A 21,647-nucleotide genomic window follows, 5' to 3' on the forward strand; every position below is an offset into this window, starting at 1 on the left:
AGAATGAAGTGTGTATAATATTATTTTAAAATTATGAGATTTATTACATTTAGTAGGTTAGGTGTGTTGAGATACTTTTTTTTTTAATATTGAGAATGAAATAAATATTTGTTTTTTAATTAATAAAAAGTAGTAAAAATGTGGTTTTGTTTTTTAGTGTTTGTTTTAACTAATCTAGTGCTTAACTAATGATTATTTTGCCAATCAAGTTATCGGTGAGTAATCTGATATTTTTTAGAAATACAAATAGAACTAAGTGGAAAAACATGCTTTAATATGACTATATTTATATGTAAGTAACGATGAGGCAATAATAAGTGGCCTCAAATAAAGTATCAAAACCAAGTACATGGTTTTATTGAACAACACTGTTAAATACATAATGTAGTATGCATATATTATAACAAATACCTGCAGAGGGCGCCAACGGCCTGGTGATGTTTCATGTTATTCAACGACGTTTAAATCCATTTTATTCTCATATTTGGCCTCATGCAAAGTCAGAAACTTTTATTGTATGTACAGTAAATCGCATATTTAGACATTTGCTGATGTGTTCTCCTGTGTTGGCATGGTTTTAATTGATTTTTCCCAGATGAACACTGCAGAGGAAGAGTTTGGCCCCTTTCACACATTCAGTGTTTACTGGTTCTCCTGTGTTGGCATGGTTTTAATTGATTTTTCCGCATGTAAATATGATGCTAGATGGAAGTCTTTGACCATTGCACCTCGCAGCTTTTCTCAATGTGCTGCGCTCGAGACTCACCCTGCGTCGCAATGTTCACACTATCCACCCTAAATAGTATGTGAGATCGAAATGAGATATAAGTGTGGTCCAAAGCATAGTATGCTTGAAAAGAGTATGACAAGAAGCTCCACGGTATGACGGTCTACTACCACGATTTCACGAGTCGTGATTTTTGGATAAGTTTGTGGATCTGTGTACACTCTAAATGGACTAAAAACTGCCCCACAATCCATTGCGCTCTTTTGGGCGAAGGGGATCGCCTCTCACAGAAACTACAAACACGAATATATATTACAACGCAAAACGCGTTAGAAAAGTGGTGGAAATGTGGCGGATGTTGGCAGTTTAAGTGTTGAGTTTTAGAGGTTTGCTAAATAGTTTATTATTTTTTGTTTATCCTTTTTATATTTATTATATTTCATATGCAACAGCAATGTGAACTTTTATAAACATCCATCTGGTCGATAACTTTTAAATGCATCATTATGCAGAAAATATGACCTACAACGACTTTATTCAAAAAACCAGTTTTTGCCTCTTTCACAACTTTCTTTTTCAGCTGATGTCATGTTGCTCATTGTGACATGCTTTCACTAAAATAGCTCAAATTTGTTGCAAACACATTTTCCTGTCATCTCAATATCTTTCTCTGGCAGTTTTTAATAAACAGAAGAAACACGGCAGAGCTCCAAAAACACAGGCAGTAATTGGTTTTTAATTCTTCGGTACTACATTCATTCATTCATTGAACTCTAGTGTCGTACAGCAGATGGACATCGGCACCCTCTGTGTGTCTGGAGACAAACTGCATGCGTACATAAGGTCAGAAATCATAATCAGAACTCAAAATCATTTACATCTGTGTAACCAAATTAATCATAATCTGGATTTAGCACTTGACTGGGCTCTGTGTGTGTCAGTTGTTCCCCTCGTCGTCGCTGTGCTCGGCGCGCTCGTCTTTGCTCTCGCTCAGTGAGCTCTCGTCGATGTTCTCCAGAGAGTCGGCGTGTTGGATGGAGAGTTCGGACAGCGGGATGCTGGACAGCGGGTTCTGCTCCGGGAACAACCACGGCTTAAACCCTGGACTGTGCTTCTGCTTCCACTCGGGATACCGAAGACACGCTTTACTGATGCGCTTCATCGCCTGAGACACACACACACACACACACACACACACACACACACTGATGTTAATTACTAAATAATTAATAAACAAACAATGGAAAATTAGATTCAAATCAAAACATTATAATATATTAAAATAAATCAATACATAAAAATGTGTAAACAAAATAAAACATTGTTACAATAAATATAAATATTAAAATAATTACATTTTAAATTAAAGAATATTAAAATACACAATGGATTTTTTTATTAAAATAATACAAAAAATAAGTGATATTTAAGTAACTAAATAAATAGAAAAATTAAACTATTAGAAAAATATAAAATAAACAAAAAGAAGATTTAAACAAATAATTTAAAACAAAAATTGTTAAAAATAAATTACAATAAATATTAAAATAAATATTAAAAAACATTTTAAATACATTTTTAAAAATACAACATTTTTATTACTATTCTATAAATAAATAAATATAAACAAAGGTGATATTTAAATAAATAAAAGTGGCATTTATAAATAAATAAATACAAACACTAACAATGGAATGGAAAATTTGATTCAATAATTCTAAAAATAGTTAAAACAAACAAAAATTGGTTTAAATAAATCATGAAACATGATTACAATAAACATTAAAATTATAATTGAAATTATTTAAAAAAAAAATAAATAATACAAATTACACATTTTTTAATTAATAAAATCTTTTCAGTCTAAACAGACTTAAACCAGCACAAAAGTTTAAGAAAATTCCTAAAAATATTGAGATATATTTTTTTGTCAGTGTGTCATAGCCCTATGTCTGATATGAGCCTCTTAATTAAAGCAGGGCTGAAACGGAGGAGTGTTTGTGTTCATCCAGACACACACACACACACACACTCTACAGTAATTTAATCACAGATACAGATTTAGACACAGTGCAGCTCTTTGTCTCGCTGACGTCTCAGAATGGTTGTTTGTATCATCTGTTGCTTCACTTCTGCAGTCTTCTTCTGCGCTCTTTCAAATCATTTCAATTGCCCTGAAACTTTATTTACTAAAGCAGAATATCCTGCATTAATGTCTGGCTGTATGATTGATCAGAACTACAGTGATGCTGTAGAAATGACTGTTCATGATGTCAGTGTGTGTTTAATATTTCACAGGATCTTTTGTGACTCAGTGTCTCTTTATCAATCAATCACTCATCTGTTCTTTCACTCTGTGATGTTTCCTGGGAAAACTGATGACCTACTTCAATGCACACACGCGCGCACACACACACACACACACACCACGTGTCTGCCATTCCGTGTTTTTAGGGTTAATTCTGTTAGGAATGAAGAACAGATGAAAAGCTACAGAACAAACAGCCGTCAGAGAGCAGGACAAACGAGTGGAAGAGTAAACGAGTGTAAGGATGGAGTGAACTAGTGCACTTTACTCACTTTAGGAGCCAAGAACTGGGAAGACTTGTTAACAACCCACTTGGGAAGAGAACCTGAGAGAGACACAAAGAAAGATGTTTAGAACAAACAGTTTGATTCAGGGCTGTAGATCACACCGATCTGAGCAAGCATTCAACAAACAAATAAAAATAACAGAAAAATATCAAAGAAATAAAGTATGAAATAATGTTGAGTATAAAAAAAATTATTATTAATTTAGTTTAATTAATTAATTAAATAAATTACAAATAAAAAAAATGAAAATTAAGTATAAAAATAAATGAATAATAAAAAATTAAAATAATAATAAAAAACCCAAATATACTAAAATAAAACTAACTGGTTAAAATAAATAAATTATTGAAAATGTTAATAATAAATATTAAAATAAATTAATGCAAATTAGAGTAAAATGTAAATAAATTCAAATAAAATTAAGAAACTAAAATAAAAAATAGGGAAAATAAAAGTGTGTTTGAGTAGAGGTTTATATATCCTGGTGGGGACTTGAACCTGAACACACACAGACTCATGGGGACTCGTCACAGTGGGGACCTAATCTGAGGTCCTCATGGGTACAAAAGCTTATAAATCATACAGAATTTAAAAAATGCAGAAAATACAGTCCTTTCCCTGTAAACCACAAATGCAAGTATATGTGTGTGAGTGTGTGAGCGTGTGAGTGAGTGAGTGAGTGAGAGAGTGTGTGTGTGTGTGTGTGTGTGTGTGTGTGTGTCACACCTCTCGGGTCCACCTGTGCCAGGTATGTTAAAGTGCAGCTGGTGGGGCCGGTGCGTTGGATCAGGTATCCCGTCTGGATGGAAATGGCTCGCACAAGATCCTTCTTTGGAGGATATTTCTGAAACACACAATCAATCACTTAATCAATCTATAAACACATCAAGATCAGACTGAAATGACACTCAGTACAGCATCACTATGGTAATGGGAACACTATGAGCTCTCATTCAACATCCCATAATGATCAAAATGAGAGTGTGTGTCTGTGTGTGAGTAAGAGACAATGAGAAGAACAGGACAGAGAAAAGACACATCTCTCTCTCTCTCTCTCTCAGTGATGAGCGACAGATCAATGCAGTGCGGAGCTGCAGCACACCGGTCTGATCATGTGACTACAGATTCCACAATTTTATGACACACTATCTCTCACACACACACAGACACACTCACTCACTCTCTCACACATTTCTAGCATTTGTAGTGATGCACTGTTAATGATTTTTTCATAGCCTATTACATAAAACTGCCCTTAAATGAAAACATTCAAATCAAGTCACCTTTATTTATACAGCGCTTTTAACAACACAGATTGTGTCAAAGCAGCGTTACAGTATCAAAAAGGAAAACAGTGTGTCAATAATGCAGAAGCACTGGAGTAAACACTCGATCTTCAGTTAAAGGCAGTTCATCATTGATTCAGTGATGTCATCATCAGCTCAGTTCAGTTTAAATAGTATCTGTGCAATCAAGTCAAAGATATCTCTGGATATTAAGTGTTCACAACTAAGCAAGCCAGAGGAACCAAAACTCCATCGGTGACAGAATGGAGAAAAAACCTTGTGAGAAACCAGGCTCAGTCGGGGGGGCAGTTCTCCTCTGAACAGACGATCCAGCAGGTTGTTAAATGCTGCAGTAAAGTCAGATTGTGCAGAGGACTGAACTGGTTCCTGTGGTCTTGTCCCGGTGGTCGTCTGAGACAAGGTCTTCACTGGGGATCTGTCTCTGGGGTTCATCTAGTTGTCATGGTCTCCGCTGACATTCAGGACTGTCGAGGTCATCTCTAGGTGCTGATCCACCATCTGGACTGGATCCGGGTGACTGCAGTGACCATCTGAACTGAAAGCCCCGTCTCCTAGATGGCCATCCAGATGAGTCTTCTGCACAATCTGACTTTGCTGCAGCCTGGAATTAAACTGCTGGTCTCGCCAGAGGAGAACGACAAACTATTTCCCCGTTTAATACTTTAAAGCTGCTTTGACACAATCTGAATAGTAAAAAGTGCTATATAAATAATGGTGACTTGACACACACACACACTCACAAACACATCTGTACAGGGGAAGTCGTGGCCTAGTGGTAAGAGAGTTTGACTCCTAACCCTAAGGTTGTGGGTTTGAGTCTCGGGCCGGCAATACCATGACTGAGGTGTCCTTGAGCAAGGCACTGAACCCCCAACTGCTCCCCGGGCGCCGCAGCATAAATGATGCCCACTGCTACGGGTGTGTGTTTACGGTGTGTGTGTGTTCACTGCTGTGTGTGTGCACTTTGGATGGGTTAAATGCAGAGCACCAATTCTGAGTATGGGTCACCATACTTGGCTGTATGTCACGTCACTTTCACTTTCAGCATCACAGTGTCATGCTCCAGCTGTTGTAGTGAACACAGACCATCGTCACATCGTTAGTAACGATCAGCAGATTGTTAGCAGCAGAATCATTACTGTCCTGATGGTCACACAAACACACATCAGTGCTGAACGCTGACCGTACAGAAGAATCAATGCAGCGCTGCACACTCAACCATGAACAAGGCAAGACCCTACAGACAAAACCAGCATGCACTGGTCAATTTTGAGATTTTGGTCAGTTTTGTTTCCATAACATGTTTTATTTCAGACTAGATGAAAAAAAATCCAAAAAACACATCTGAGTGTTTGTTTAACTGGACTGCATCTATTTGCGTCTTTAGATTCTAATTACAATACATGTCTTTAAAAGTTTTTTCTCCACTTCAGCAGCACTTACAAGCACCAAAACTTAGAGTTTTATTCCTCTCTATATTCTGAAGGTTTTTACAGAGGGGTTTGTTCATATATCATTCACACTGGTTTATACAACATTATATTCCTAAAAACATGGTGAAAATGTAAAACTTTAAAGGCTGTGAGTTTTTTCTCCACTTCAGCAACACTTACAAGCACCAGAACTTAGAGTTTTATTCCTCTCTATAATCTGAAGGTTTTTATAGAAGGGTTTGTTTATATATGATTCATCCTGGTTTATACTATATTTTATTCCTAAAACAGTAAAATTTTGAACATGGATTTATCCAATGTTCATTGCATATTAGCACATTTCAGAAAACATAATAAACATTTGTCTTAATTTACTGTGATCAGTCAAATGGGGAAAGTAATGATGAATAAATATGATATGATGATATCGATTAATATATATTAACTTATTCGCCTGAAGTTTCTTGCCTTCATTTAATTTAAATACAATTATCTAATTATTAGCTTTTCATTTATTAGCTATGGTTATTATTTGTTATTAAACTAATAAGAACTAATTAAAAAGAAGATATATTTAAAAAAACAAGAACAATAAAAATTACAAAAATACTAAAACTTCAATTAAAATTAAAGCGATAACATGAAATATAAAATTCAAACTATTAACAAAAACTATAATAGTATATCAGTGAGACTAAAGTAACACAGCAGCACTCACAGCGTGTTTGACGGAGTAGTTCATGATGATGTAATCGTTGCCCATCGGCAGCCAGGAGCGCAGGGTGATGACATCACGGTTCTTCAGCGGTTTAGGACACTTCCCTAAAAAGAATGAACGCTTACTAGCATTAACACAAAGTAAATGGCATATTTTGAGGCTAATTCTGCAGTGGCAGTACTTACAGGAGTAATAGCCCACATCTGCGTTGACTGTCAGTTTGCCGATGTCAAACGTCTCGATGACATTTGCATCCCACTTTCGCCGATACTCGATGTCATGGAGCACGTCGTACATGGTCTCAGCTGGGATGTCCTTGCACAGCATTCGACACTGAGGAGAGAGCAGAAGAACTACGTTACCCAGAATGCATCACAGGCCATAAAGCGTCAAGAAGAAACTAAAACCTAAAACCATAAAAAAAAATCATTGCTTTAAATAAAATGTAAAAATGTAACTACATTTTAAAAATTTATAGAAATACAGAAATAATAAAATTTATATAAAATGCAAACAAATTTATACTTATTTTCACTAGTTGCCAAAGCAACATTTCTCATTTAGTTTGAAAATGTACTAAAATAACTAAAACCAAAATAAAAATGAATACAATAAATCCCAAAACCTAATGAAAATTACAAAAACATAAAATGAAATTACTAAGACTTCAACAAAAATTTAATTGAAAATGGAAAATTTGAAATACAAAAAAAAAATTAAGTTTAGTTGAATTTGAAGTAGTAAGACATCTAATAATAAAACTGAAACAAACTAATTAATTAAGATTACATATTTTAAAAATAAATAAATAAAACAAAATTAATAAAACTTTAAAATTAAAGTGAAAATCGAATAATAGAAATTGATCAAATCTACAAAGACATATTTTAAAAACAAAACAAAAATTACAAAAACAACAATACTTAAACTTTAACTAAAATTAACGTGAAAACAAAATATAAAAATAAAAATATCAAAATACTAACAAAATCTATAATAATTTTTCAATGATACTAAAATAATACTTGTCAGAAGTAACGAAACAATTTAAATTTTGAATATCTCTGGATGTTTTTCTCCTCCTGGAAATGGACCAATATAGTGAATACCGTCTACTGTTCAAACATCTTGTGAAGCAGCAGATCATACTCATGACTGTGTCATAAAATAAAAGCTGTAAATGAAGCTCGACACACATTTTGTGATAATTCAAGCGTCCGTGACCCTAAAACAGAAACACACGCGTGTAACTAATGACCTACATCAAGTGAAACGGGCTGCAGTTACTCTGAATCTGAAGTGATCTGTGAAATATTAAACCAGGCCATTAAAGCAGATCTCGTCTCGACAGCACCTGTGCTTTCTAGAGCGGTGACAAGAACGAGAGAACCAATGAAAAACAACTGTAGGCACAGAAACGAAAAGTCTTCATCCTCCAAAACTCACTAGTGACAGAGAGGAAAAGTACAGATACAAAAAAGATGTCAAGATTTATACAGAACAACGTCACAGTGGTTACAAACAGGGTTATTCTCAATAACTAACATTAATCTATTAAAACATTTTTGCTAATGTGTGTGAAATAAAGCTGAAATAAATAAAAATATAAATATTGGATGAAAAACTTTCGTTTTTACATTTTTATTTATAATACTTGTTTAAGTTAGTTGATTAATAAACTTGAGCTGAAGCACTAAAATCACTAAATGGATTCAAATTAAATCTAAACCTGAAAAAAATATCAATCATACCTAGCAATAGTAAAAAAAAAAAAAGCAAATAAAATTACTAAACACTTAAAGTAAACTGAAAGTATATAAATAGAAGATAATTCAAAACATTGATAAAAACTATAATTGTATTTAAGTAAAACTAAAATAACAGTGACACACAAACCAATTTTAATGATTAACCAAAGATCAAAAAGTTTTATAAATAGAAATAACTTCATGCAACACACTGGATTGATGTAACACCGGCTCAAACTCAACTTTAACCACACTCTAAGCTATTTTATTAATAAAAGTTTATGTACTCCTGAATATTTCTGTGTGCGTGAAGCGCAGTCTCTGATCTCTCTCTTTCGTACTCTATTTTCGATAAGTGCTCTGTAGTCCCAATCTGAATAATTATTCGCGAACCATCATTTTAAATCATTTTTAATTCGGAGCGAGGATCACGAATTCGCTCGTTTTCTCGATGCATCGATTACAAACCGTGACAACGCATACGCATCAATATTAAAACTTGGATTTTTGACCAGTAATCAATTTAAAATGCTAAGAGTAGAATGAATCGCGATTTCTATAGTGATTCAATGCTTTGGAATATATACACATCAAATTTATGGTCAATCAGATGCATTAAAGTTGCGTTATAGCTAACAGACATCGGGCACGTTTTCTTTCAGAATCATCATTCGCAGATAAAAAGGAAAAGTTAAATACTGTAGCATTTTATTTTATGAAAATAAGATACATATCTGTGTCCCTGCAGCACAGAAGCAGTCATCAGTAGCACAGGTATATTTGTAGCAATAGACAACAATACATTGTATGAGTCACAATTATACATTTCTCTTTTATGACAAAAATCATTAGGATATTAAGTAAAGATCTTTTGTGGGTATTTTTTAAATCCAAATTTAGTTTTGAGATTAATTAGATTAGTGTATATATATATATATATATATATATATATATATATATTAAATTATTTTAAATTATTTTGATTTTTTTTAGATATTTTATATCTAGATATACTGTATTATTTACCACATTTTATATATATATAATAAAATATATTAATATATAAAAAAAAATTTCTTTTGTATAGAATAAATATGATGCAATGCAATGAAGCACTGCACATGACAAATTATAAACCGTGATAAATATTCTACTGACTTGCATAAAAACTGAACATTCACAAAATAAAGATTAAATTCTAATTAATATTTACACATTTATAAAATATTATAAAATATTCAGGTGTATGTGCCTCTGCTCCAGTTCCTGTTTCACTGGCTGGTTTAGGGTTACAGCCAGTGTATTTCCTTTAAACGTGTTATTAAATGGTTAAACATGATTTGAAAAATAATGAAAAGCTAATGGTCAGTCTGTGGTGAACGAGGCAGAAGGGCCGAGACGCTTGAGTGGGATTTCCTGAAGCTCCACTGGACAGACTGTGTGTGTGTGTGTGTGTGTGTGTGTGTGTGTGTGTGTGTGTGTGTTTCGGGGAAGCCCAACAGCTTTTTGGAGAATCTGACATCTACAGCCGCCCACACAGAGCTGCACACTCATCCGTGTGTGTGTGTGTGTGTGTGTGTTATTTAATGCCTGCAGTTGTGTGTTCTGTACTGACATCTATTCTTCCATCATTAGGACACACGCACGATCTCCGACTGAAGTCTTTCTGTGATCGGTGTTCGTTTCACCTGCTAACGAGCCGTAAACCAGCAGCGGAAGGGATTCTAATGCAGCGAATGCATCGCCAGCTTCATTCTGTGACACTTTCAAAGGAAAACATTTGCCTCAAGCTCCTGCCGATAAGAAATACTCAAACTACTGCTGCATATAATGCAAATGAAAGCGTTATCAGCCGTACTGAGACACGGTTTCACAGACGTGATGCCCCTTTAACAAACACCACTGCAGTAGAACTCACACACTGCACACGCTATAGCTGAATGTTAATACTGTTTTATACACAACAAAGTAAATGAGGACTGAATGTCATTCAGATTCAGAGCTGTGAATGAATTTTGAGTTCATTTTGGTTGTATAACATCTGAAGCGTCTCTGCTGAGTGTGTTTGATAATGAGATGGTGTGATCTTTAGAGACGCGTCGTTCCTCCAGAGAGACATGAGGAGCAAACACACACTGATCACGAGGGACGCGGGTGCATTACTCCTCTATTCTCATTAGGACTTCATTTATCACATCGTTAGTTGTCTTTCTCCGTGACTGGTCAGTGAAGGCAGATGCTGAACCTTCAGAGAATGACGGCCAATCAGCATGTTATATGAGCTATATGATATTTAAAAGTCACAGTGCAATATGAATGGACAGCGTGAAGAACTTATGAACATGAGGACACAAAGACACTTCTAGAAACACAAGCTCGGTTTCGGGGAATAGTACGTCATGCATTTTGTCAGAAAACAATTAAAAAAATGAATCAAATGCAGTTTTCTCTTCTTAAAGGGACAGCTCAACAAAAATGTGTCCCTGCAGCACAAAACCAGGCATATCACATTTCTCTTTTATGCCAAAAATCATCAGGATATTAAGATAAGATCATGTTCCATGAAGATATTTTGTAAGTTTTTTTTAGTAAATATATCAAAACTTAATTTTTGATTAGAAATATGCATTGCTAAGAACTTCATTTGAACAACTTTAAAGATGATTTTCTCAATATTTAGATTTTTTTGCTCCCTCAGATTCCAGATTTTCAAATAGTTGTATCTCAGACAAATATTGTCCTCCTAACAAACCACACATCAATGGAGAGATTATTCATTCAGCTTCAGATGATGTATGAATCTAAATTTTGAAAAATTGACCCTTATGACTGGTTTTGTGCTCCAGGGTCACAAATGATCATTTCTGGATGAACTGTTTCTTTAAGATGTGTGCTTTAAGCTTACACTGCCTAATCATTTTTTCCCTTGTGTGGACCGCAGGCCAGATTTTATAGTTATTGATTCAGCAGATTCTTCAGCAGAAACACAAACGAGGCTCTGTGTTACAATAGCCAGGGTCAGTTTTCACTGGAAATTAAACGACTGTAAGTCACCAATGATATTAGAGATGACTGACACTCCAAACTGACACTGTATCTGTGATCTGAAAGAGACGCTGGTGTTTGAACGAAGAATCTCTTCAATTCATTCATCATTTTGGTTTCGGCACCGATTCTGGAACTGAAAATCAGTCTGAAAATCCCCAGCTGCTCGACCTGCTTTCAGCTGGAATATACACCGGAGGTTTAGACGGGCTACATAATATTTATAGGTTAATACCAACTCTTGCAAAGTTTCTGGATTGAGAACTGTAATGAAATGTAGGATTGAATCAGGTTGACTAGATCGATTCACTAGCAGTAAACACCACAAACACACACACACACACACACCAGGTGTTTACGGTTAACAGCTTGTGTTTCATCAGGTTTAATGCTCTGAGCTCTAGAATGAAGGCTTCTATTATAATCGTTAAAGAGATGCTTCCTGTTCTTTATGCTGAAAAAACAAACATGCATGCAGTCTGAACACACACACACTCTCTCACACACACACACTCTCTCTCACACACACACTCTTACACTTACACACACACACTCACTCTCTCTCTCTCACACACTCACTCTCTCTCTCTCTCTCTCACACACACACTCACTCTCACACACTCTTATACTTACACACACACTCACTCTCTCTCACACACACAAACACTCTTGCTCAAACTAACTCTCAATCTCTCTCACACATACTCTCTCTCACTCACACACACACACACACGCACACAGACACTCTCACAAGCTCTCACTCACTCACTCACACACACACAATCACTCACTCACACTCTCACACACACTCTCTCACACGCACACACTCACTCACTCTCACACACACACACTCACTCTCACACACACACTCACTCACACGCTCTCACTCACTCACACGCTCTCACTCACTCACACGCACACACTCTCACACACACACACACACACACACACACACACTCACTCGCTCTCACTCTCACACACGCTCACTCTCACACACACTCACTCACTCTCACACACACACACACTAACTCACTCTCACACACACTCACTCACTCTCACACACACTCTCACAAGCTCTCACTCACTCACTCTCACGCACACACTCACTCACTCTCACGCTCTCACTCACTCACACGCACACTCTCACACACACACACACACACACTCACTCGCTCTCACTCACTCTCAAGCACACACTCTCACACGCTCTCACACACGCTCTCACACACACACACACTCACTCACTCTCACACACACTCACTCACTCTCACACACACTCTCACACACACACACACACTCTCACGCACGCACACACACACACACTCTCACGCACACACACACATACTCACACTCTCACGCACGCACACTCTCACGCACGCACACACACTCTCACGCACGCACGCACACTATCACACACACTTACGCACTAATGGGTATTGAGTGTGTTTATCTTATGTTTTTGAGTGAGAAGTGAAGACATGACGCACACATACTCACTCTCACACACACACTCTCCCGCACGCACACATATTCACTCTCACACACACACTCTCCCGCACGCACACTCTCACGCACGCACACTCTCACGCACGCACGCACACTATCACACACATTATCACACACACTATCACACACTCTCACGCATGCATACACACTCTCACGCACGCACACACTCTCACACACTTTATCACACACACTCTCACACACACTATCACACACTATCACACACACTCACGCACACACACACACACTCACGCACACACACACACTCACTCTCACACACACACTCTCACGCACGCACACTCTCACGCACGCACGCACACTCTCACGCACGCACACATACTCACTCTCACACACACACTCTCACGCACGCACGCACACTATCACACACAATCACGCACACACACACACTCACTCTCACACACACACTCTCATGCACGCACACTCTCACGCACGCACGCACACTATCACACACACTCACGCACACACACACACTCACTCTCACACACACACTCTCATGCACGCACACTCTCACGCACGCACGCACACTATCACACACACTCACGCACACACACACACTCACTCTCACACACTCTCACGCACGCACGCACACTCTCACGCACGCACACATACTCACTCTCACACACACACTCTCCCGCACGCACACTCTCACGCACACACGCACACTCTCACGCACGCACACTCTCACGCACGCACGCACACTATCACACACATTATCACACACACTATCACACACTCTCACGCACGCATACACACTCTCACGCACGCACACACTCTCACACACATTATCACACACACTCTCACACACACTATCACACACTATCACACACACTATCACACACACAGGTCTGTTCTAGAGCAGTGTTTATCAGCTGCTCTCCTAGAGACACACAGATCTAAGATCAGAGGCTGTGGTGTATCATCTCGTGTTCACGTCTCTGGGTTTGTCTGCTCTGCAAACAGAGAATCATTCCGCCTGATCTCCCCTCTCCTGCTGTACTTCTGCTCACACAACTTTGCTTCTTTGTTTGATCGATTTCTTCCTATTTTGTGATTTTGTGAACAAAGGGCCAGTGTGTGTGAAGCACAGGTGAGCGGCGTGAGAATCCAACACCTGAACAGGCAGGTTTTAAACTTCCTGTACTCTTAAATTCACTGCACTGAGCTTCCTGCATAACCTTGAGCAAACGGAGACACCGGAGATCATGTATTGACAGAACACTGTAGATGAAACACACCGGTTTGAGTCTGTGATCCCGAGCTGATCTCGCTCCAGTCTGGATGTGTTTGATAAACGGATCTTGGCACGTTTGTCAGACTCTCGGTGAATCTTGCGCTTTAGCAGTTTCCCGCCGGTCTGAGAAGATAAACACACGTGTGGAGATCCTGCTGGGTTTCCGTTACAGAGTAAACACACCGTACATGTGCGTCAACACCTGCTGGATAAACCTGCTCGCCCGTCACACACCCGGATGTGCTGCTAAACACACACTCATGCTCCTGACCCACCTGACCGCTTCAGTTTAACCCTATAAATGACCAAAACTGCCATTTATCCAGTCAGAGCTCTTTTAGTGTAAAGCTTCAGCTGCTGCTTCTGGTGTCAGATCTGGAGTGATTTTGATCAAGTAAAGGTCAGAATAACTGCAGTAATATCTCCAGATGAACTCTTACTGGACTGAAGCAGCTCAGCTTTACTTGATTCTCCATCAATCATGTTTTAGAACTTTTTTTGCAAACTGTAACCCTGAAAGCTACTGATATTTACATCATTGTACGTAAATGTCTGCTACACTTTTATAAAGATCTCACTGATTTACATTACAATCAGAATTTCATGCTTTTTGGCCTACAAACACCAGCATCTGCATACTTGCATATATTTTAATAAAACGTAGCTGTTTTTTCCTCCATATTTTTCATTTTTACAAATAAAGGTTCTTTATTGGCATCAATGGTTGTGTGAAGAACATCCACTGAACCTTTCAAATGCAGAAAAGATTCTTTACAGTCTAAAAAGTTTTGAAATGTTCTTCAGAATGGTTCTTGTAGGAACTGTTCACTGAATAAAAAAAATGGTGCATCACTGCAAAAACACCTGTATTTTTTAAGAGTGTATGAGCCATAAAAGCTTGATGGATCAAATATGTGACCCTGGACCGTGCACAAAATTGAGATTTATACATCATCTATAATCTCTCCATTGATGTGTGGTTTGTTAGGAGGACAATATTTGTCTGAGATACAACTATTTGAAAATCTGGAATCTGAGGGAGCAAAAAAATCTAAATATTGAGAAAATCATCTTTAAAGTTGTTCAAATGAAGTTCTTAGCAATGCATATTACTAATCAAAAATTAAGTTTTGATATATTTACGATTCAAAATATCTTCATGGAACATGATCTTTACTTAATATCCTAATGATTTTTGACACAAAAGAAAATTTATACAATGTATTGTTGTCTATTGCTACAAATATACCTGTGCTACTTATGACTGCTTCTGTGCTGCAGGGACACGTGATCTGATCTGGACTATTATATCAGGTTTAGTATCATCAGAAGTTGGCACGGAGCTGTAGACCAGCAGAAGCCAGCTCAGACCAGCAGCGCTCACCTTGATCCGCTGCAGGCTCTTCTCCTCCTCCAGCACCTGGATCCACACGCAGATGCTGCTCTTGTTGTAGGTGACACTCCAGTCTTGCTCGGATTCACACTCGTGTTTAAACCGACTAAAAGCGCGGTCATCCGGGATCAGAACCTCTTCCTCGGACATCATCATCCTCCTCCTCCTCCTGCTCTTCTGAGACTTCAGGGGTGATGATATTTTCATCGGTCCGTCCACCGGGACCGTTTCTTTGCTACATGAATATTCATGAGTTTCTGTTTCGCGTTTAAATCGACTCTGATAATTTTAGTACGTTTTCACCGGATCACAAAAACTGTTCAACAAGGTAGGTTAATTACGTTTCAGCTTCGAACGAAGATAAGCAAACGTTGAATATAATTGTTCGTTTGTGCACAAAATGTTATTGTTTGCTGTTTTAAATGTTTACTCAACGATTACAGCCACTGATGCCAGAAGCAGCCTATCGTTAGAATACGCTACAAGTAAATTGGCCAGCAGCTGTTAAATATTTTCTCATATTCCTCTGTTTTGCTATTAAAAGTATGTCATTTGATAAGTATGTCGTTTGAAGTTGTGTAGCATATGGTGGCACAAACTTGCTCACTGTATTGTAAGACTGTAAGGTGAGAAATGAAAAACGATATAAAGACTCTTATGTAGTAACAACTATTTAACTTTTTTTTTCTCCTTAAAAAAGGTGTCACATGGAAGTGCATGACAGCCTACAGTTCATGTGGAGAAGCTGTTTGTTTGTAATTAATATATCTGTTACAAATCAGCAGAGTTTGATACTTGCACTTACTTTTGCCTGTTATTGTTTTCCTATAGCTTACAGAAGCTCTTCTAATGGGGGAGACTTATATTTTTGTCAAGTTATATATGAGGCCACTATTGCAACACATACATGAAGACATGCGTAAACGTTCTCAGAATTAACTTTAGCTTTTTTATCTGATGCAGGGGATGGTGGATGTGTACTTTATCAGTGTAATAGTTAAACAAATCATATGCAAAATAAAAAAAACTTGTATAGCCTACTATTTGATACAAATGTTGTATTATTTAACCAGTTTTAAAGTTTTACTATATTTTGTTCCTGAAATCCACACTTTTGAAATCAAGATAATCAGAGGTAATCAAACCAAGCACAACCTAATAAAACATGTTTCATGGATAAAGGGTTTTGTAAAAAAAGATCATGTTGGTGGATATTCAACTAATATTAAAAACATGTGGGTCATTCTTGAATGGCTTATTCTGCAGTGGTATAAACAATATGATCCCATTGATTTGGAAGCATGTTTCTTCTCTCCAACATTTAGACTGATTTCATTGAGTTTGTTCATGGTGTATAAATTTCTGTTTGCCATTTCTTGTTCATATAGGAATTTACTTTAATAATGTATTTAATAATTTACTTACAACAGAAATCATATAACATGTGCTTGCTTATGTTGATCAGTAGGCCTATCCCTGAACACATATACAAGTTGTTACATCCTTTGAGTAGCTTTCACCTGTTTTTTTTTTTTTTTTTTTTTTTTCCTGCAAAACATGACCATGTATTTTATATTTATACAGGTGTGTAGTAAATGTCATTTATGTAATGCCTTCACCACATCGGTTAATAAAACTTTTAACACCGAATCAGTTGAAGTCTTTATTCAGCAAAAGCAATCTACTTTTATCTTTGAAATGAAAATATACAAATTACTGTTTTGATTTAGCCATTTTCTATTAAACTACAAAAACATTTTAATTGTTATAAGTTTGTAGAAAATAAGCAAAAAATTGAAAAAAGTACTGCAAGGTTGTGGATTTCAAAACTTGACCAATACACATTTGAGTCAAAATGATTTTCAAGTGCACCACAATGCAGTATATGATTAAATACAAAAATAAAGTGTATAAAGACATTTGTACATTTTTGTTTAACTATATAGTGCATTTTATCTACTAAATGTATATTTTTTTTAGACAAATAAATAAATAAATACAGAGATTAAGAATGTTTATATTCCAGTTCATGTGTACATTAAAAAAAAAAAAACATTCATCTTTCGCTTTGTTATTAAAAACATTTTTCTGAATGATTGAGCAAACGATTAGGAATGACACAGAATAATCATCATACATTTTATTATGGCACAACAGATACATTTTGGAACAGTTATTAAACGACACATTTTAAGGACTCTTATTTATGTAAAATAAGAATATTATAAAAATGCTTAATTGTTGTAGGCTTATTTGGAGCATAGCCCTACCTCAGGTAAATCATTACGACAATCACAATCTTTAAATTATTTTGCATATTAACAATAGTAATAAAAACAACAATACACTAAGCATAATGTCATTCTACGCTAAAACATACCTTTTTGAAAATCGTTTATGTTTCAGTGAAAAACGTACTAATATTTTTCAGAGTCGCTTTAAAACGCGAAACAGGAAACTCATGAATATTCATGTAAGCTCCGCCCAGCGTCACCGAAAATCTCAGACACCGAATATTTCAGAACACCTCATCCTCCTCCTCTTACTGGTGTTTTGGCTTTTAAAGTTTGAGGATCCCCTGACGCCTGCGATCGGACGCGCGTGGCGTTGTGAGTAGCGCGAGAGAGACGCGCGCGTCAAACGCACCTGCGGTTTCTCTCTCTGTGAACCGAATTTCCGCGGTTTCTGATCCGGATTCGCGTCTGATGCGCCAACGTGTGCGCGTTTAAAGATCCAGATGCGTGCGAACAAACTGGCGTAGCTTACTAATGCGCGTGGAAGATGAGTAAACGCAAACGCGTGAGCAGCTGTTACATCCCGCTGCGCTCGTGCGTGTGTAAAAGATGAGCGAAAGCGGGAGCGCGCAGGCGTGACTGACAGCTGAGCCCCGCCCACCCTGGTGCACGCGCACAGCGCTGACGTGTTACTGGGTCCCCATCGTAACCATCACATTGATCGATTTTTCTTCTTCTAAATAGTTTTGCATTAAGATTACTCTTCATACAAAACAACACATATGAAAAATCATAATTATGAGGCTTCAGTAAGTCTTCATAAAGTTACTTAGTATTTAACATTATTGAGGCAAAGTCATGCATGAATAAATAATTGTAGGAACAGGAGATATAGAGTGACGACTGATAAAAAAAAAAAACAAAAATTCTGAATATTATTTCACATGCACAGAATTAATGAACACATTGAGACATATTACTATTACTGATACTTCTAATATTATATTAAATAAAAATAATCAAATGTTCGCTTTGGATAAGAGCGTCGGATAAATGACTAAATAAATAAATAACAAGTGTTTAATAGTAAACTGAATACAAACATAATCAATAATTCCAATAATTTATTTATTAAATGTTAATTTTAGTCAGTGTATTTAACGGTGAATAATAATAATAATAATAACATTAATTAAACGTATTTAATAGAACATGTAATACATAAATACATCAATAATTAAAATAAATAAATATTTATTTATCCATTTATTAAATGTATTTGATAGTAAATTTCATACATAAAAAATAAATCAATAATTAATAATAAATAAATAAATTAATTATAATTATTAATTATAAGAAATATTTGTAAATATATAATACATGAAATAAATATTTTAATATATAATTTTTTTTTCACAATATGTCAATTAAATTAATGAAATTTAACAATTTTAATAACACACACACACAAATAATTTGATTTGAGAGTAAGATAAGAAGAGAAGTTAGAAAGTGTTTCAGAGCCTGCTGAAGAGAACTGTCCTCAAACATCCACTAAAAACCACCAGAACACCAGCGGATTCAAACACACTGAGCAAACATCCTGATTTAAAGTGTTTAAATGCCACTGCGCCAATTTATGTTTTAATAATAAGGACAGACACGCAGCAGGAAGCGTGAGACACATACCACAGGAAGTTTGAGGTGTGGAGATGCTGGGTTTGATTTTTTCATCAAACATCAGTAACATCTCTAACACACCTCTCCTGATGACAAACACACATTTACTCTACACGCATGTGTTATTCTCATATCTGACAGTCAGACATCCATAACTCGACTCGTGTGTGCGTATCAGAAATGAAAATGCATGTGTGCGGTTCAGTACTTCATGTAAAGTCAGTAGATCTTATAAGAGCAGCATTGAAATGTCCATCTGTGGCATCTTTTCTCCATTAAACGTCCACCGCAAACAGTGCCGCAATCAAATGATGCAATATTTTGTCTGATAGTAATCATAAGAAGTTCAGAGGTTCACACTGCTGGAGCTGCACAGTTCATATATTGAATATTACACACAAATTTGGAGCTGCATGTCAATTCTGAAACCTTGTTTCAATGTGATTCTAGAGCTTAGGGTTAACCCTTTGCACTAGAGTCATTCTGTTAGTGATGAAGAATAAAGCATCTTGTGTTTTATAAGTCAGCATAAACGTCCAGTGATGTAGTGCAGCTGACCTTAAGACAATGTATTGGGCATGAAGTAGCATTCAAGTCTAATATTCATGTTTGCATTAAAATTCTGCTGTGGTTCATCTGTTGGCTGATGACAGAGAAAGTGCTGCTCGTGTATTTTGTGAGTTTAGGCGCCACCTGCAGGCCACAAGCGTCATATGCTCATGGTCTATAATAATATATGAGCCTAATACTAGTCATTTAATAATAATATAATAATACAATATTATTATCAAACTCTAAGCTGAAGCAGAAAAAATGATCTTCCGTCTCTCATCTTGATCCAGCTGGGGGAAAAAAAAAGAAAAACTGTGGTTAATTTGCAAACTTTTTTTATTTTATCGTGTGCATATGCATGTCCAAAACATTCAATTCCCCTTAAAAGTTATAAATAAATAAAATGGCACTGAATACCTATAATCTTACAGAAAATTCAAATTCAAAATTATTTTAATTACTCCATGTCTTCATGCATTAAATCAGGGCTTTTTGATATTTTCAAACCCCGAAATATGATGAATCTCATGCAAGGGTCACGCATCATGATATATACTAAAATGTAGGCTTACTACTATTAACACAATATTACTACAACAATATAATATCAAAACTTCAGCTCAAGCAGAGAAATTATCAACTTGATTCATTTGGAAAGAAAAAAATAATGGTTCACTTGCAAGAAAAGTTTTATTTTTTTTTTAACATTGTTGTGAATGTCCAAAGTTGTATTACCACAAGAACTTAAAAATAAATAAATAACTAGATAAATAAATTAATTAAAAAGTAAATAAAAATTAAATAATAAAACCATAAACTTATATATATATTTATTTAATTGTTTAAATAAAATATATTAAATGATTGACGATGAAATCACGATTAATCACATCCAAAATAAAAGTTTTGTTTACATAATATATGTATGTGTACAGGGTATATTTATTATGTATATATAAATACACACACATAAATTATATATTTAGAAAATATTTACATGTATATACATTTATATATTTATATTCTTATATTTTATATTATATATAAATATATTTAATATATAAACATAACATATTCTTCTTAAATATATACATGCATGTGTGTGTATTTATATATACATAATAAATATACACAGTATACACACATATATTATGTAAACAAAACTTTTATTTTGGATGTGATTAATCGTGATTAATCATTTGACAGCACTAATAGTTATATATATATATAAAATAATATGTATATACGCATGTCCGAAGATGTTATTACCATTAAAACTTTCAAATAATCAGAATAAAAAAGACTACAACAAAATAAAATAGAATAATGAAACAAAAAAAAAAATAACGTTAATAAAATACAACAACGGATAAAATAACATAAAATAAAAACAAATAAAATAAACCTTTCTGCGGTGGTGATGTTATTAAACTACACTTCCCATGATTCTGCGCGCA

At 35.8% G+C, this 21,647-nt stretch overlaps 1 protein-coding gene across 1 annotated transcript; it reads right to left on the reverse strand.

Moving 5' to 3' along the window:
- Positions 1-1,443: 1,443 nt before the first annotated feature.
- On the reverse strand, positions 1,444-15,900 carry LOC109105039 (START domain-containing protein 10-like). The gene is made up of 6 exons (XM_042740008.1): positions 15,713-15,900; positions 6,966-7,113; positions 6,781-6,884; positions 4,049-4,166; positions 3,308-3,360; positions 1,444-1,892 (listed from the first exon to the last, which is right to left on the reverse strand). Exons 1-6 carry the CDS (start codon positions 15,875-15,877, stop codon positions 1,665-1,667), a joined length of 816 nt encoding a protein of 271 aa, XP_042595942.1. The 5' UTR covers positions 15,878-15,900; the 3' UTR covers positions 1,444-1,664.
- Positions 15,901-21,647: the final 5,747 nt, after the last annotated feature.

This window comes from Cyprinus carpio, chromosome B15 (genome assembly GCF_018340385.1).
Source record: "Cyprinus carpio isolate SPL01 chromosome B15, ASM1834038v1, whole genome shotgun sequence".
NCBI lineage: Eukaryota > Metazoa > Chordata > Actinopteri > Cypriniformes > Cyprinidae > Cyprinus > Cyprinus carpio.

Bases quoted from the DNA above. Each gene is read 5' to 3' on its own strand.
- LOC109105039 (XM_042740008.1), bottom strand. From the start codon at position 15,877: ATGATGATGTCCGAGGAAGAGGTTCTGATCCCGGATGACCGCGCTTTT. The intron at 7,114-15,712 runs GTGAGCGCTGCT...CTCTCTCCTCAG, and splicing joins AGAGCCTGCAGCGGATCAAG to TGTCGAATGCTGTGCAAGGA. The intron at 6,885-6,965 runs GTAAGTACTGCC...CATTCTTTTTAG, and splicing joins AGATGTGGGCTATTACTCCT to GGAAGTGTCCTAAACCGCTG.